We start from the raw sequence: 18,289 nt of genomic DNA, 5'->3' as shown, positions 1-18,289 counted from the left end.
AATGCCTTTCCTTTAGCACATATTCGCAGGGGTCCAGCTCCTGCTATCAAAGAGGACGCTGAAGTTGGCTGTTGAACCGTTTGCCCTGGACTCGAATCCTGACACCTATGCCCAGCTTGGGGCAAATTACTGGACTTTGTAGGTCTTCTCTTTTACTCTATAAAACAGGGCTACCAGTCAGGCCTCTTCCTTCGGGAGTGCCTGGATAGCAGTGTCCTGCCTTGTACACAGAAAGGGCTTTGGCGCCGCTATCATTTCAGACTAGGTGGTGGGGTCCTCCAGTGGAATCCTGCCGAGAAGGCGACTCTCTGCAAAAACCAGGTCGATCACAGGAGGACTCCAAGATTCCAGAGCTGGCGCTGAGGCTCACAGGTGAACTCGACGTGAGTCTACCAGGCAGAAGGGCACTGGCTCAACGACAATGAGAGTGGTCGTCCGGGCAGGAGCAGCACCCAACCCCAGACCACTCTTCTGGCCCCGATCCGCGTGGACCCGATCTGGGGGCCAGGTTTGTCGGCCAGCTGCGGGCGGACGCCAACAGAGCCAGTCTTAAGTGAGAACCGAGAGGGAAGGCCGGACCAGGCGCCGCATCCCGGGCATCTTGAAGGCATTGTGTTTAATAAATCCGGGCGAGACGCACACCCACTCTCTCCCCCAACCCCTCACTCCCTCTCAGCTCCCAAATCGAGACCTGCTGCGGGATCCCAAGTTTATGGGGTTTTAAAACCCCCCTCCACTTTTATTAGCAGCTTCAAAGAGCTCCCTTTAAAGTTTGCCCCCTTCTTCGCCCCCACCTCCCCTTTTACGGGTCACCCCTCCCCCATCACTCCTCCGAGACTTCTGGACAACAGAACACTTAATGCAAGTTTGAAAGAGGTGGGGATGGGGGTACTCTTTAGGCTTCCTCCTGAACGTGGGCCGTAGAAATTACCTGTTTAAGGCTTGCACAGGAGTCGGAGAACCGTGGAGTTTGGTTTTTTCCCTTTTTTCTCCCCCCCCCCTTCTTTTTTTCATTTTTTGGTTTGTGTGTGTGTTTTTACCTTTTATTATTTAAATTGATACGTTTCATTACTAGGGAGAAAAATAAAATATTCCTTTGATACACAAAATCAAATTGATATTTAGCCTCTGCTTACTTTTTTATGCATGGCTCCTTTATACCACATGGTAGTGACAGATTGTTTGAGCTGGAAGGAAAAGCCATTCAAAGCTAATTAAGCAGCCATTCCAAGCACTATTTGCAAGCGGGAGGCTCAGAAGCCTCGGCATTTGTCAGCGCTCCCCCACCCCGCGTGGTTTTGACTGACAGCCTTGGTCGCCGACTGACAGGGCTCGGCAATTTAACCAATCAGTAACTAAGAAGCTCAACAACCGTCTCTGACTGGCTTTCTGAGCCTCGCTAGGGGGCGGGGTCTGCGGCCCCCACGTGGGGGCAGGGGCGAGAAAGGGGCGGGGCGGATGGGAAGCGGGTGCGCCCACCCGTGACGTAAGGGGGAGGGCAGAGAAGGGGGAGGGGGAAGGAAGCTCCGAAGAGGAGCCATTTTGTGTCTAATGAATGCTGCGGCCAGATGCTCGCATCTGTCGAGCCGGGCTTGTCCCCACCCCCCTCTTCAGTGCGTGGCGCACACGATTTATGTTTTTATTTAGGAAAATAAATAAATGAAGAGAGGAGCGCGGTTCGGGACTGGCGGCCGGAGGGGACGCGGGGAGGCTCAACTCCGAGGCGGGCGCTCACGTGTAACTCCCAGCGCACCGGCCTCCGAGCGCCCGCTCGCTCTCAGCTCCTCATTAAAATGCAAAAGCGAACTCCAGCTCCTAATGAGGGGAAAATATAGATCCCGGGCCCGCCGCCGGCCCCCGGGTGCGTGCGGGTTCGCGGCGATGGTGGGGAGGGCGGCCCACCTGGCCCCCGCCCGGCGGTGCCCCAGCGGCCCGGGGCGCGGCCCCCAGCCTCCGACGCTCGAGGGCCGTGTCCCCCCGGCCCGCCTGCCCTGACGTAACCCCGAGCGCAGTAGATGCCGGCCATGGGTTTGCGGGCAAACTGGCCCCCGGAGTCGAGTGGCCTGCGCGACCGCGCGGGGAGTCCCGGAGGCGCGGAGCTGGGGGTGGGAGAGGCGCGAGCGGGGGCGGGTGGGCCTCTGCGCCTCCTGGGGCGTCGAGCCTGGAGGCCGAGACGCCCACAGGCTCGCACACGCGCCCCTCCGCAGGCTTCCGCCGACGGACGGCGTGACACAGCCGGGGGCAGGCTGCGAAAACCGGGTCGGAACTCGAAGCTCCCGGGCTGGTGGGGTAAGGCCGCCGCCGCATTCCCGACTCCGCTTCCCTGGCCCCGGCGCTCACTGGGCAGCTGCGGCGAAGGCGGAGCGGTCTCCACCGGGAGAGAGCCGCCGAGTGGGGACAGCGCGGACCGTGCAGGGTGTCCGCGGGCAGACGGGCCCTTCTATCTGCGCAGCCCGCCAAGCAAGAGTTCCTCCGACTTGTCCTCGCGGGCAGCCGCCGCACATCAAAGACGCTGTCTATTTGGCTTTCCGTAAAGGACAAATGAACAAAGAAAAGCTGGGGGCCGTGGGGGCGGGAGGTGGGCAGGAGAAGGGGCAAAGAAAGGGACAGTCTAGTTCCGAGCAAAATTAAGGTGGGAGGCAACTTTGGGAGCCACCATTTTATCGGTCCTAAATCTTGTGAAGTGAAAACATTAAAGTGACAAAGTGATTCTGTTTGTTTTATAGTATCTAATTGGGCTGCTTTGCAGACCTAATGAGATTAGAGGGAGGAATCGTTCGCCGCCACTGCAGAATAAACTGATACATTGCTACCAGCCACAGGTTTTGAGGACTGTACAGCTTGTCTCTTTTTCTTTTGTTGTTATTCCTCTCTCTTCCCTCTTTCCCCCTCCCGCCAAATGATTATTTGCTAGTATATCGTGGGAAAAAAAAAAGAGAGGAGGGGGGGAAAAGCCCAGCAGCTCTGGACTATAATATATATCTATTTATTATATGTCTTTCGGTTAATTCCTGATCTGAGGAGCGCTGTTTTTCACTCCCATGCGAAAGTCACCAGCGGGTAGGGCCTGATTGCTACTTTTCATGCATAGTTTTAGACACAAGAGGGCATTGTGACGTCGCGCCCGGCAGCGCCCAGTCGCAGGCCGAGTCCGGCTGCCCCACGTGGGGGCCCCGCGCTCCCATTGGCCAGCGCCCGGTGAAGCTGCCACATTATTTTGTTACTTTTCAGTCCCTATTTGGAACTGCTCTCGCGGCAGTTCAGACCTCGTGCTCGTCCCACTCGCCTGTCTGTGTGTGGTATCCGCAGGTCCGGGGCACTTTTTTGGTGTGTGTGTGTGTGTGTGTGTGTGTGTGTGTGTGTGTGTGCGCGCGCGCGCGTTGGGTGTGTGTTGAGGGTGGGGGGAGTGTCGGGGCGCAGAGAGGAGAGCCGGGCCGAGGCGAAGGAAGGAAGCCGCAGAGCTCCCGGGTCTCAAGCTGCGTCTCCCCTCCAGCGCTCTTCTGCCTGCGCGCTCCGAGGCGGCGGTGGCGGCACCGAGCGCTCCTCGCTGGGGACTCGGCGCTCGAACTGGGAGCAGCGAGGACACCCTTGCGGCGGCTTCTAGTGCCTACTGGAGTTAGGATGCCAGGGCGGTTGATTCCCACGTACTGAACCCGGAGTTTCCTCCTCGGCCCAGGGAAGGGCTTGCAGCGGCGGCGGCAGTAGCAGACGGAACAGCAGGCTTTCCTCTCCGAGGGGGGGCGTCGAAGCGCCCGCGCCGGGCTCCCGCCCTCACCCTCCGGCGCTCCTGCGGCCCCAAGCCGCCACCTCGGTGCCTGCCTCCTTCCTCTTCTCGCCGAGAGCAGCCCCTGGGATCGGACCCGTGCGCCCCGGATGCTGGGGCTACCCTGGCGCGCCCCCCTCCTGGCGCGACGCGCTGAGTGAACCGGAGGACGCCCGCGCTTGCCCAAAGAGGGGCCCCCAGACCTCGGGACCCCGCGCCGGACCCGCCGGGGAGACGACGATGTCCGCGCAGCCCCCGGCTCTGACGCGCTCCACGCAGCGGGGGGAAGGCGGCCGGCCGCAGCTCGCGGAGCCCTAGGTGCACAAAGCCCGCGCCCGCCGACGACTTTGCCGCCTGCTCCTCGGCTCTTTGTCTCCGCTTGGTGCGGGCGCCGGACTCTGGGATTTCGGTGCGAGATCGGGCTGGGGGGGCCGGGGGCGAGCTCTCGGTTTCCCGGCCGCCCCCCGCTCGGGCTTGGCTCCCCCCTCCCCAGCACCTCCCCGGCCCGGGCTCTCTGCGCTTCCACGCTTTCGGAATCACGACCCCTCCCTGCCATGTATCCGCAAGGCAGACATCCGGTGAGTAATTGCAACTCGGTTTATTTAAGCATCTATCATGGCAGGGTAAACGAGGCAGTTTATCTGGCACCTCCATTTTGCTTGTTGCTACCTTTATGGTATGTGTGCGTGTGTGTGTGTGAGTGTGTGCGCGCGCGCGCGCGCTCACACAAAGGATGGGGATGGGGGGGCGCCGAAGAGAGAGGAGATTAATTCCGCCCTAATGGCGTGAGGGGCTCCCAGTGTTCCTGGGGAACTGTTTGTTTTCGTGCTGTCCCCCGCCCCCTCACCTAAGTCTCCCAACTCAGTCGTCGCGTCTCCCCTGTCCCCGTCTTACTCGGGAATAGGAGCCCTTTCGTAAAAGGGATAGGAGCCCCGCGGCCGAGAGGGGGTGATTAGGGCGCCCCCCTCCCCGTCGGGGCCGGGAGAAACTTGTTGGGAAGGTTCTGGGCTTTGTGGGAGGCCCCTGTGGCTGAGGTGGGGGTGGGGGGAGGCCGGGGAAAGCCGCGGAGGGGCCTGGGCAGCTTGCAGCCGGGTCTGACGCCCCCGCACCTCCCCTGTCTTGTCCTGGCCGGCTTCAGGCTCCCCATCAACCAGGGCAGCCAGGATTTAAATTCACGGTGGCTGAGTCTTGTGACAGGATCAAAGACGAATTCCAGTTCCTTCAAGCTCAATATCACAGGTAAGGCCTGTGGGGGCCGCCCCGGGGCTGGCAGGGCGGGGGCGTCCCCGCCGCGGCTCCTGCCACCACCCCTCGGGGACTGAGCGGGCTCTCGACCCCGGGGCGGCGGGGCAGCCCGGGCCTCCTCCTTTTGTTTCCCCTTTCCGAGCGAGGCGCCTTAACCCTTTGCTGCCGGCAGCCTCCCGGCTCCCCGTGCCGCTCCCGGGGTGAGGGAAGGTGAGGGATCGGGGAGCGAGCCGGCTCGATCCGGGTTCTGGGGGTCGCGAGGGGTCGCGAGCTAGAGTCAGGGCCCCGGCCCCCACCCCACCCCGCGCCCCGGATAAGTTCCCTCGCTCGGCCGCGGGAAGTTTCAAGTTGTTAGACTCCCCCTCCCTGTGTCGAGGACCCACGTCCCCCTCCGCCCGAGGCCGCGGGATGAGGGGAGTACCCCCGGGGGTGGGTGTCAGGAAAGTGGCCAAGTGGCTCTGAGACGCCCTAGGGATTGGGGTCCCAGAGGAGGCTGTGCAGGCCCCAGGCCTGAGCCGGCTCCTCCTGCCCTCGTAGCCTCAAAGTGGAGTACGACAAGCTGGCGAACGAGAAGACGGAGATGCAGCGCCATTATGTGATGGTGAGAGGCGGCTGGGACCCGGCCAGGGTGGCGTGGGCCTGGGGAGCCCTGCCCGGCCTCCGCGGGCCAGCGCCCGCAGCGGGTGTCGTCCGAGGGTGCCTTCTGACCCTTTTCCACCAGCCTCCGTCTGCCCCGGCCACTTGGAGGAGCGTGGGTGAGAGGAGGGGCAGAAAGAGAAACCCAACCCCCCTCCTTCTGTACACTACTTTTGTGCGCCTTTGATTTGTGTTCTGAAGGTTTCCCCGAGGGCTGGTTGTCCTGTCTTCACTACTAAGATAGGGTTGGATCAGTCCACATCGGGGTTGGATAAAAATCGTTCTTAGAGACCTCCTGGGAGTGTGTAGAAACTTCTCTGATCTGCAGCCCTGGGATTTACCCAGAGTGGGACATAAGACCTCTCCCCTCCCTCTGCTCTCCCTAGGGGTTCCTGAGAGTGGAGGAGCCTTTTGCCTCCATGCTCACTCAGGGATCACCCCACTGAGAATCTCATGGCCCCTGGGGCAGTGTGTAGACGTGTCTTCCCTTTTCCCAGTGTTTCTTCCAGCAAGTTTTAATCTTCTGATGGTGAGGAGGGCACTGGAGGTCCTTATGTGGGACTCCCTGCACTGCTGTCCACATAAGAGACCTTGGACACATTGCTAAATAACTCTGATAGGGCAAGCGGTCCCAGTGTACACATGATTCCCTGTTGAACCAAACGCTATATAAACAGGGTATATGGCACAGGCAGGGCTGGTGGGAGGGAGGGCCCAACTCTTCTTACACTATTTATTGCACATAGGGTATTCTGTTGAAATGAGCACAGCACTCCTGAGTCCTTCATCTTTTCAGCCCCTTTGTAGCTAGCTTTGGGGTTTGACTTAAACTTCTTTAGCAGATGTACCCTAAAAGTACCATTTGGCCAAAAGCTTCTCCAAAGCCGATTCTGGAACACAGATTTTGGTGTTGTGCGTTAATGGCAGTTCTTTTTACTTTTAGTACTACGAGATGTCCTACGGTTTGAACATTGAGATGCACAAGCAGGTAAGTGCTTTGGGATATATATCTAATTACAGATCCAGCTCTTGACAGGCAGGGTCTGAGGCTTGGTTGAGTTCTCAGACATGTTGAGCTTTTAGCATCCGAGCTTGTGAAGTTTGTCCTGGTCTTGAATCTTGGTGGAGGGGTAAGGAGCAAAAGGAAAGTTGTCGTTTCAGGATCTGCTTTACAAACTCCTGTAACCCAGAGGTGGCTGGCTGCTTTAATCTGTTTTAATGTAAAATTTACAAAAGGAAAGGGTGGTGTGTGTGTGTGTGTGTGCGCGCGCGTGTGCGCGCATGTGCAAAAATGTGATGTTCTGCCTTGATAAGATTAAACTTCAAGAGTCTTAAAAGCCAGGCTGAGCTGTCAAAATTTAAGGGAACAGGCTACCTACCGCTTAAAAATATAAATCCAGGATGAATTACAGCCCAGTACCTTCCGTATATGAGGCAACTTTCTCATCGCCATCTTAATGTAAAGGCTGCCTTGGTCCTTGCCATTTTCCAGGGTGAAGCTGAGAGGTGAAGTAGCAAGCCCAGGGGCAGCCCAGCCAGGACTTCTGAGAGGGCTGGGGGTTGAGCTCGGCTTTGAAATCCTGAAGTCAAACCAGTTTAGCTGGTGTGTGTTGGATATGTAAACTACCCTGTATTGTCACTCTTCTAATAACAGTATACCTCAAACAGGGCAGATACAAACACCTTTATCTCAGTGCATATCAGTAACTCGGCCTGGGCGCTGGGCTGGGCTGTGGGAGAGGCCTGTTTGTATATTTGTGTTCCGAGGAGAGGCCGCCTATAGTTTGGCTTGGCCAGCGATTAGCGTTGACTTGGCACGGAGAAATGGCGCGGGCTGGTTATTCTTTTTAACAATTGGTGTTCTTGAAATCTCAGAAGGCTGTTGACTCATTCTAGCCTTTGGTGACCGTGACTTGAATGGATTTTCTGCTCTAAATGAACAGTGGTTTACAAGGTTTAAATTTTGCTCTTTAAGGGGGCAGGACCCAGGGCAGGTGAGAAGGGCAGGTGACCTCTGGAATGCTTGTAGATTCCTGCCGGCCCGCTCCAGTGGCTTCACAGAGAGCCTTTGGAATCTAGGTTCCTTCCCCCTCCTGGAGGGAACCCCATCATTGGGTGAAGGGCAGCCAGAAAGGGGCCTGAGTTTGTTGAGGAATCTGGGGAGGCAGTCAGGGATTAGCTTTTTAGGGAGACACGGGAAAAGGCTATCAGGCTTTTACTTCTTGACCCATAAGAATCATAAACGGACACCAGTTTGTAAGTAAAGATGTTTGTCCTCGGGAGTATGGGCTAGTTAGTACTGCCTAACTTTAAGTGGAACTGACTGGATCCGACTGGTCCATTAAGAAAGTGTGAAGTGAAACGGGGGTCCCAGGTGTTCGAGGACTTTGGGCTGTTATGCAAGATGCCACCTCCTCCCGTTCTCCACCCCTCTTTTTTTGTCCTCAGTGCTTGGTATCTTGGGTGTGTTTAAAGAGGGTAATTGCACCCAGGTTTAAAATTTATAGCAGCCGTTCTTCTAAGAGCTTCGTAATTAAGGTGTAATATGTCGTTGCATGTTGAGGTCTGCATGGGTGGTGTTCCCTGTGTCTGTAAGTGGATGGTTCTTTGGCACAAAGAATCCACCTTGGCTGTTGGAGTGAAGCTGCTTCTGGAGTCCTGGGCCATTCTGAACCCAGGAAGAGTTATTCACCTTACCAGCGCATTCAGTGGTGGGGTTTACATAAGAAGCAGCTGTGTGCATCTGGGGCTTCTGGCCCGTCCCCAGACCCTGGGTTCTTAGGGGGAGAATACCTGAGGTTTGGCGACATGATCTCATTTGATCCTCTGAGCTGCCAGAGGGAGATAGATGTCATCTTTGCCCCCTTTTTATAGGTGAGGAAACCGAGGCTTTAGGGAATCCAGGAGGGCAGAGGTGGGACTTAAATGTGGGCCTCTGGCTTCCAGACCGAGCACTTTACCCTGTTTGCTACTCACCTTTGCCTTGGAGCCTCAGCTCCCACTTGCTTCCCAGCAGAACTGTCTGCTCTGAGCACAGTGCCTTTGCTGGGTTTACAGCAACCTCTGAGTTGGGTGAAATCGCCCTGTGGCTGTGTAGGAACAAAGAGGCAAGGAGGTGAAGAAACCCTGCACTAAGAAATGCAGTCCTGACCTCCTGGGGCTGGCCACTCCCTAGGCTTGCGAGGGTTCTGCAGAAGAAAACCGGCCACTAATTGTAGTGTGGGTCTTGGGTGCATTTGGCGGATGGTGGTTAGGCCTGAGCAAACAAGTTTATCAGCTGACCTGTTTAGCGGTTGACTGGTGTTTTATCTGCACACACAATCAAGTGACTGGAGTGCTTGAATTATTCATGCAGTGTCCTGCCCTCTAGACTTGACTGTTCGTGTGATTACATCTGCCTGGAACAAACAGGCTGGATTCTTCATCTTGAAGCTCAGGGGTGGGGGTGGGGACTGTCTGTACTTTTATATAATAGATGCTAGCACCTTGGGAAGTGTGGCAGCCCTCAGCCAGCTCACACACACATGCACACATACACATACACGTGCACACACACACCCCTCTTACCAACACCACCACATATTTTTTTCAAAAGCCCTTTGCTGGCTCAATGGGAAATGCCTGTTAGTTCGGAACCTCAGGTTCTGCCAGATGGGCCTGAGTATTGACAGAGGGCAGCTGATGAGGTACGTCCAGCCAGTCTTTATTTTACTGAGAGGTTAAACTCACTGTGGCTGGCTCCTTTCCTGGCCGTTTCCCTGTCTCCCTCTGTGTTCTTTTTCCAAGCTGTCGAATGAATCCCAGAGAACACAGTCTATGGTTTCTGCTCCCCTTCTTGGTTTCCCTCCCTAATTGTGGCAAAGCAGAGATTACAGAATCATGGGCCTGGCCTGAGATTTCAAGAGGTCACCCACCTCCTCCAAGCCTCTGCTTCTAGGCAGGATGTCAAGGGTGATTCAGCAAGGCCAGGGAGGCGATGATGGCTGGCCAGCTCATCAGTTCCCATCTTGTTCCCACAGAGGCTGACACTCTCCAGTGTCAGCCACAAATCACAAAGCCAGCGTAGAAACAGGCGCTCCAGAGCAATTGTAGAGCATAGGGTTTGAGGCAATGATGCTCTGAGAAGCTGGGTCAGGCTACCCTTTCACCCCTTGCTCGTGATCACTGAGGTTTTGGAAGAGCACTGGAGACCTATTGATTTGGGGAATGTGTCATGCCCCCACTTTCCCATCACCAAGCAGCCCTTCCTCTCGCCTTCTGTTCTAACTGGGAGAGCCCTTTGGCTTCTCCTGCAAACCTTTCAAGGTCCAGATGAAGGAACTAAGGCCCAGGCAGGGGAGCTGAGGTTTCCAGATCCATTTAGTCCAGTGTTACCAGAGGAGCTGCCACTTTTCCTCCCGACCCAGCTCTTAGCAAAACTCAAGAAATGAAGAGTGCTCGTTTACTAACTAATGGCACTCTGTGTCTTTAATTACCATCGCTTCTTTCTGCGTTATTATCTCAGGAGATTAAGACTACAAACCTGGCGACACCAAAGTCCAAAGTCCCCCATTTTGGGTTGTATAACCATATCAGCTGAATCGTCTCTGCCTGCCCAGGGTCCTCTTCTGAACCACCAGCTATTTGCACAACTAATGATTCATTGCGCCTGGTAATAAACACAATGCATAACTAGCAATCCCGGAGATAAGGTTCACAGGTAAGGTAAGGTGATAAAACCTGTGAATCTTTCACCTGAGGATGGGGGTGGCCATGGACATGGCTGAAAAGGAAGATGGAACATTTTCATTTATTACTTCCCCTCTCTGGGCCCTCACACCCACGTAAAAAGGGGCTTGGGCTGGAAGACCTTCAGACTTAACATCTTGAAGTTCTGTGGCTGCTGTAAGGGTGTGAGGAGCGAGAGGGGACCAGCACGTGATGAAGTTACCAAAACCCTGCCCTGGAGTCGAGTCAGTCTTGGTGGGGAGAAGGTGGGACACTCAAATTGAAGGGGACATATTTCTTCATACTAGAGCAGTCCCTATTTGTGTGGCATCTGAGTTGAGCTAAGAAAAAATACCTTTGACTATCATTAATTTTGGTCAGAATTCCCAGCATCCGGGAGCCCCTCTAACACCTCAGTTTCCTTCTGACGTTTTTGCCTTGTGGCTCTTCTCCAGAGCTGTCTCTCCTCTCATCCTCTTCAGCAATGGAGTAGGGTATCTGCCTCGCTCCACTTTGGGGTCCACCAAGTTGAAAGCTCCCTTCCCCCTGTCCTGTCCACCTAGGAAGAACCTGCCCCCTCGACCCTCAAGGATGCCGTCCATTCCAGCCTTCTCTGGACCCTATTGCTTCTTGTTTATGGAGCTGTCAGAGTGAGGGTCTGTGTGCTTTCCGGCTCTTTTCTTCTCATCCACGCTATTATTGAGATGATCTGGGAGATGGCCACGTGGTTCCCCACTGATCGTGGGAACTGGTCCTGGGTGGGGACCTGGCTCCTTATTGAAGACTCTTCATGAAGCCCGCCAGACCAGGAGCTCCTGGAGGGGCACGGAGCTCCTCTTTCCGTCTGTGGCTTCCTCCTTCCCCTCATACAGGAAGGGGCTAGTCTGTGTCAGAGATCCTTTTTTTTCCTTTTTGTTGAAGTCAGTCAGTCAAAGGATGGATTCCCTTTTTCTTCCTGTGTGGGGAAGATGTTTCTCCTCTCGTTCGTACAAAACCCTGGGATACCAGGGAAAGGTGGTCCAGGCTAGCCCTCAGTGGGGTGCCCCACTGATCCGCATGCAGAAAGTCTCAGTATCTGCGGGGAGCCCCTCGTTGGGGCCTCCTGGGGGTGCTTTGCACCTAACAGGTACTCAGTAAACACATTGCTTTCTCTTTGCTCAGGATTACTGTGGTGTCAGAGGGTGGAATTCCCATTCCCCCCAGCCGTGTGAGGAGGCGAGCGGGGGTTCCTCTTGCGGGCTTCCTCCTACTTCCTCCTCTGGCTCAGAGTCCAGTTTCTTCATCAGTCAAATGAGGGGGTTGGACTGATTCCCAAAACGGGTATTAGGGGCCTGGGATGTGCTGGGTGTGGACTGGGGCTGGTTTCACAGACACCCTTCCCTCCGCGGGGGAGTCGGGCATCTAAATAAGTCATTGCAATGCAGTGAGGTAAGTGCTAACAGGGCCAGTGTCACGGGAGGAGCACCCGGGGACTGAGCGGCTCATTCTTCCTGGGAAAGGGGAGTCGGGTCAGAGAAGACTACACCGGAGAAGACGCCGAAGGGCTGTTACCTGAGCCGTGTTCATGAGGCAGGCGCCCCCGGAGGCTCCTCTGGGGGTGGCAGCAGCCCTTGGAAACACAGCTCTGTGTGTCCCAGAAGCCACAAGTCCACAAGTCTTGGGAACCGGCCGCGGGGAGGGGAGGAGGGATTCCACTTGGGGCAGGAGGCGAGGTGGTGACATGTTGCAGTGAAGTGATCTCCAAGGCCTCTCTGCGCTCACACTCGCTGCTCTGTGGCTCCTCCGTCCCCAGATGGCTCTCCAAGGCTGGCCCGCGTCCATCTGCCGCCAGGCTGGGGGGTGGGGTGGGGGCCGCTCCCTGCAGTCTGTCTCCCTCCCCTGCCAGCTACCCCACCATCATCTGCTGGTTTGAACTTTATCCACCAAAGTGGCATTGTCTTCTCGCTCATATTGGTAATTCTGTAATGACTGGTTATGACCCGCCCCCTCCCCCATATTTAATTCTCATCAGCCCAGCTCTCCACTTTGCTATTAATGATAGCAAGCCAGCAAAATAGCTTTCAACATGCCATTGACAGTCTGGTTTAAGAGAGCACTTGAAGTAGTGCTAGACAGCTGAAAGCACCCATAATTGTGTACCAGAGTGAGAACTGCGCGCTCAAGGGCCTTGTTTTTATATGCTTAAAGGGACAATATCTTGTTTTCAACAAATGCTCTCTGAGACTCACAGCCAAGATGCGTTCTCTCCCCTTCTCTCTTTGCTTTCCTCCCTTGGCTTTTGTTTTATTTTTCCTCTTGCCTTTCAAAAGAAATGTTCCCTCTCAAGTTGAGGCTAAGGAGAAACTTAGGGAAGGGGGAATTTCCTGCCACCACAGAAGTAAGGTCTGGGGTGTCATCCACTGCAGGCAGCCTGTGGGGTATGCGGTGGCGGGGGTGGTGCCTTCCCTGAGGGTCTTCTGGAGGAGGTAACGGGGGGAGTTGCAGTTCTCCTCAGAAGTGATGTAGAGTTCTTCGGTGGCTAGATGTTGCCCGGTGAGCGCGAGGGTGGAGGGGGACAGGCTTCCAAGATATCAACTTGTCAGCGTGGATGAGCAGGCAGAGGCCGCCTCGGGGAGAAAGGGGTCGGCCTTTGGGGAGTCAGATTAGAACCCTCTAAGCCCTTGAGACCAGATTCTAGGAGGCCCTTCTGTACAGAGGTCCCTCTGGAAATCATGAGGACGAGTAGGGCAGGGACCTGCCTTCTGCAGGGGACGTTCATCCCAGCTTTGGGGATTAACAGGAGGATCCATTGACTCAGCCCTGAAGATTCTGCCTAAGAACAAATACTTCCCTCCACTTCACCCCATCAATGTCATGACTTTGACGGTGCAATAGCCTTTTGAGAAGGGGTTCCCTTCACTGCCATAACCAAAACCTTCCCTGACCCATTACAGGGTGAAGGAAGAACAAAGTTCTCAGCAGTGGGGCTGCGATAACTGGGGAGCCCCGATGGGGTTGAGTCTGGCTGTGGCCGTGGCCTTGTCTTCTTAGAGGGGCCACATTTTGTTCACCCGCCACGTGAGGGACACGGATGGGATCCTGAGGCAGCTGCCGCCACCTCTAGACATTGCCAAGAGAAAGCCTTTATCGAAGACAGAGTGAAAATTCTGATCTATAGTTAGAGACTATAATAACACAGGCTTTCACATTTGTGGAGCACTTGTTTGCAAAGCAGATAAGACATTTTTGTTTTAGAAACCTAAACTGACAGGCATGTGGGTCCAGGACAGACACACCAGAGGAAAGCGTCGAGCGTGGCAGGAAAGGCCTGGGTGTGAAGATGACCTGCATACTTCTGGGTGCCACCGGGCTGTGTTCTTAAACGGGCTGGGGTGGGAGGGGCGTGTGGAGCAACAGTGAGGCTGTGAGCAGCTCGAGGGACAAGACCATTTTGTGTTCACAGAGGCTTCTGAGCCCGTCGTGGGTGCACGGTGTGTATTTTGTGGGGGACTCGGACTGTTGGGCTTCCACGGTGGCTCAGGCCAGGTAGAGAAGCCGCCTGCCAGTGCAGGAGACACAGGTTCGATCTCTGGGTTAAAAAGGTCTCCTGGAGAAGGAAATGGCAACCCACTCCAGTATTCTTGCCTGGGAAAACCTGGGGCTAGAGAAGGGGCCTGGAGGGCTATAGGGCTTCCCTGGTAGCTCAGTTGGTAAAGAATCCGCCTGCATTGCAGGAGACCCTGGTTTGATTCACAGGTATGGAGTATCCCCTGGAGAAGGGAATAGCTACCCACTCTAGTATTCTGGTCTGGGGAATTCCATCGGCTGTGTAGTCCGTGGAGTCGCAAATAGTCGGACACGACAGCAACTTTGACTTGACGGGCTGCAGTCCATGGGGTCGCAGAGTCAGATATGACTTAGCGACTGAGCACGCACAAGCATGCACAGACCAGGACTGTTACATTCCAGTTTGTGGGGGGTGGGTGGGCTCCCTGACTCTGTGTAACATCATAGACCTTCTGGGAACGTTGCCAGACTTTCTCAGGTTACTAAGAGAGGCCTGTGGCTGTGAAAGTCGAAAATCGTGATTGTAGAAAGAAATATGTGTCATAAACCTGTATTTTAACGTGTCTTTAATAGGCTTAAGCGCTTCCCCCATCCCTTTCACATGACAGGACAGTGTGAGGGGGAAGAAAGGAGAAGGGTGAAGAACCAGATAGTTGGGGAAAGATGATAAAGCAGAGGTATGAGGGGATAAGGAATGGGGAAGAGCCGGGAGAGCGTGCTGGATTTAGGTTATAGGAGGACCTGAGCAGCAGGAAGCAGGGTTAATGGCTTGGAGGCACCTTAGTCAGTGATGCTTGCCGTGCCTTAGCTATCTATATGGGCCTGGAGTTCCAAGTGCTGGGGCCTTATCTCATTGCCCTTTTAAATCCTTGATAACCATTGTTCACAGCTCTTCGACTTTTTTTTTTCTTTTAATTCCGAATGAGAACTTCTTAGTTTGCACTGGAAGGCTACGTCTTCCCTTATACGCAAAAAGAGTTCTTTCCAGCTCTTTGCAACAAGGGGCAGGGGAGGGGATTCTTCCTGCCTGGTCAGCTGGAGGCTTTCCTTGCTTTTAGACTCCTTCACCACCCAGCCAGTAGGTGAGGACTGTGTGACGAAGGGTTGGAGGAGGGGCCACTACCCAGTCTCCCAGGGCTTCTTAAGGGAGAGCCCTTAACAGATCCGTTCTTCTCCTGGTTTGAAACTAGACATTCGGGCAGATGCTTTGGGAATCAGTGGTGATATCTGCTGGGGGAGGAGCAAGGCAGTTTAGAGGACTGGGGAACCAGGACAGGAGTCCGTCCTCCAGCGGAGGTGGGGCCGGGTACAGGCACTGTCAGACTTCCTGCCAGGAAGGACCACCTTTCCCTGGCTCTCCCTCTCTGTCCCTCCGACAACATCCCTTTCTCAGTCGTCTGGTTCTACAGGAATATTGGGCATTTTCCAGGCCTCCAGGTGATGGGTCATTGATAAACCCTTTTCCACAAAGATGCCAGTGGAATCAGAGTTTCTTCATCAGAAATCATTTGATTCTCAAAGCGGGGATCCTGGGAAGTTAGGGGCAGAGTACCAGGATCTGGGAGCTGGCCTGTCCTGGTGGCTGAGAGACAGGCTTTGGAGCCAGACAGACTTAGGTTTGAGTCCTCAATCAGGGTCTACTGGCTGTGTCACTTGGCGGCCCGTTTGTCCTCTGTGAACTTGAATTTGTAACAGAGGTGATGCGGATGCCTGCCTACCTTTAGAGCAGTGTTGCCTGATAGAACTTTCTGCAGTCATGGAAATGTCTGTCTCATTGTTCAGTATGGTGGCCACCAGCCCCATGGGGCTCTTGAGCCTTGGAATGTGTCTGCTGTGACCGAGGAACTGAGTTTCAAGTTGAACTTCAGTGAGCATTCACCAGCCACGTGTGGCCGGCGGCATCATATATGGGCCTGTGCCTTTATAGAGTGTTTTGAGGATGATGTGAGATGATGTGTATTGACCTCTTAGCATAGCACCTCCTTTGTGTGTGGGGAGACCGCAACAAGGGCTTCTCACAAGAGGACAGTCCCCAAAGCTGCCAAGGCCTCAGAGAGCGAGGACCAGCTCCTTGGTGTTGCTGATGTTGTAAGACTTCCCAGAACCCTTTCTCATTTGTGACTGGTTGGCTCCACCATGCCAGCCCTACCGTGTAGACACCTTAAGCCCCACCTCACAGTAGGAACACGGGTGTTTCAAGAGTTTAAGTGACTGGATTGCGGTCTCACGGTCGAGCAGGGGCAGGTTCAGAACTGGGAACTAGGCTTGTTTCATTTGGGCCAATGATCTTTATCCAGAGGCCACATCAAGGTGTGGTCTTTTGTGGTCTGCCCACTGGCGCACCTCCAGACCCACCTGTAAGTCAGGGCTTCAGTTCCAGTGTTGGGAAGTCTTCAGACAGAGATTTTAAGAATTCAGTGAAACGCAAGTGTCAGTGATGCGTAGACCAGGGTTCTCATCCTGGGCACTGTTGGCATGTGGGCGCTGGATAATTCTTTGTGGTGGGGTTGTCCTGGGATGTTTAGCATCTTTGCTTTATCTCCTAATTCCAGTAGCACCACTTCAGTTATGACACCCCAAAATGTCTCTAGACACTGCCAGATGTCCCCCGGGGAGCCAAAGCTGCCCTGCTTGAGAACCTGTGATGGAGGAGGAGGAAGTCTGGCTCTAGAGCTAATGCCTTGCTGCGTGACCTTGGGCAGCCAGGCCCTCTCTGGGCCTTGTTTTCTTTATCTGTAAAATGAGATGTTGAATGTGCTGGCAGTTTGGGAGGAGGCCAACCTGAGAAGGAGCTGATCATATAAACAAGTTCCTAAATACCTGATCTTGATTTTTACGGCCTATGAAATGCCACCACTCCTGCCATCTTTGTTTGGGAAGCGAGGCCCCTCTGACACTTTTAAACTAGGAAAAGGACTTGCTCTTGGGTTGTGAACTTGGTGGTGAAGGTAAAATGGGGCTGTTTCTGCCCACAGTCAGTCTGCTAAGGAATACTCTGACGTCCTGCTTTCCCCTTCCTGCCCCCCAGCTTTCCCAGAGAGCCCCATCCTTAAAATTCATAGCCAATGCTTCATTTGTAGCACTGACCTTACAGGGAGACCCCCAAAATTTAAGAGCTGCCTCTGCAAGGGTAATGTGACTTTTACAGCCTGTTGAGGGGCAAAGGGAGATTTGCATAATGTTCCAAGGGGGATTAGGTGGCTGGGGGTTGCTATGGCAACCCCACAGGGATGAATTGAGAATTTTTCCTCCTGGCAGGAGTTGGCCAATGGAGTCTGGGAAGGTGGGGGAGGGGGGCCGGGGGTTATCTGAGGGGAGGGAGGGAGAGATGGGGAGGGGGTTGGTGGGTTGGTCGTGCCTGGGATGAATGGACAGTGTTGGGAGAAGCTGTAATTTGAAAAGACTTTCCCTGTTCCATCTACACAAGCAGGCTCTTTGAGGAGTGGGGGTGGGAGGCGGGCAGAGTTTAATGTGTTTTAGAAACCAAGAAATTAAAGTGAACAAATATTTAAAGATTATTGGATCTTGTTAACAGGAAGCCCGGTGGATGGAAACTGAGAGTCTGAGAGATGAAAGTCTTAGAGGCAGAGAGGGACTTGGCTGTCAAATTTCCAGGTCCCTCCCATGGAGTGGTGTCCACCCCCGTGTGTCTGTGGGGTTGGAGTTGAATGCTTTCCAGGACAGGGTACTCACTTGCACACAGCACTGAGTTTGGCTTTGAGAGCACTGATTATTATCCTGAACCCAAATCTGCCTCATTTATGCAACAGAAGCTGAGGCCCTAGTGCAGGGCACGCCTGGGGCAGGCGTGCAGGCCTCTGGACATCGCATTGCCAGCTCTTTCCAGGGTTAGTGGCCTAGACACTAACTCTGTCCCCTCCCACCGCACCCCCCCCCAACACCACTCCCTCACTTCCTCACTTAGCATCACCATTCCCAATTCCCTTCCTCCCTGGACTCTTGGCAGAAAATGTCTAAGGTTTCTGGTGAGCACAGAAAAAGAAGGTGAGATTGCTTTCAGCGGAGCACATGGCAGGGTCACGTCACACCTCAGCCCCAAGACCCCCTCGCCTTTCACCTGCCCTTGCTGGATAAGGGCTGCCATCCTGACTCTGTGTGAAGGGCATGGGGCCAGTGTCAGATGCCAGTCCCCTGGCAGCGTCCCTTCTCTTCCCCAGGAGACAGATCCTCAGGGTCATGCCAGGGCTGGGCCTTTTCTTGTTCCAAGCCCTCCCGGCATAAAGAATTCAGCAGGCTTCCTCGGAAGCATAAATATTTAATGGCGTCGTAGTTATATATAATTTGATCAATATGTCAGTGCTAAAAGGGCCTTTAAGGAGGCTCACCTATCATTGAGTGATCTGTGATGTAAACCTCCCCGGCCCCTCCAGG

The 18,289-nt window shown here is 54.6% G+C and overlaps 1 protein-coding gene across 11 annotated transcripts in view; it reads left to right on the top strand.

The window, feature by feature from the left end:
- The first annotated feature begins 3,330 nt into the window (after positions 1–3,330).
- TLE3 (TLE family member 3, transcriptional corepressor) overlaps positions 3,331–18,289 on the top strand; it is a 47,290-nt gene continuing 32,331 nt past the window's right edge. For 4 of the 11 annotated variants that reach the window (XM_088839953.1, XM_055435525.2, XM_055435523.2 and 1 more), the window contains exons 1-4: positions 3,332–4,341; positions 4,902–5,002; positions 5,546–5,609; positions 6,588–6,632. In XM_088839953.1, the coding sequence (XP_088696079.1) occupies positions 4,318–4,341; positions 4,902–5,002; positions 5,546–5,609; positions 6,588–6,632 (234 nt within the window). In that variant the 5' untranslated portion in view covers positions 3,332–4,317. Of the gene's footprint in view, positions 4,342–4,901; positions 5,003–5,545; positions 5,610–6,587; positions 6,633–18,289 lie in introns of all 11 variants that reach the window. The other 7 variants (XM_055435529.2, XM_055435527.2, XM_055435524.2 and 4 more) reach the window with 3 other exon arrangements.

The sequence above is a fragment of the Moschus berezovskii genome, chromosome 9 (assembly GCF_049115385.1).
Source record: "Moschus berezovskii isolate FMDL1 chromosome 9, NW_MosBer_1.0, whole genome shotgun sequence".
In the NCBI taxonomy this organism is placed as follows: domain Eukaryota; kingdom Metazoa; phylum Chordata; class Mammalia; order Artiodactyla; family Moschidae; genus Moschus; species Moschus berezovskii.
This window is presented reverse-complemented; position numbering and strand designations above follow the sequence as displayed.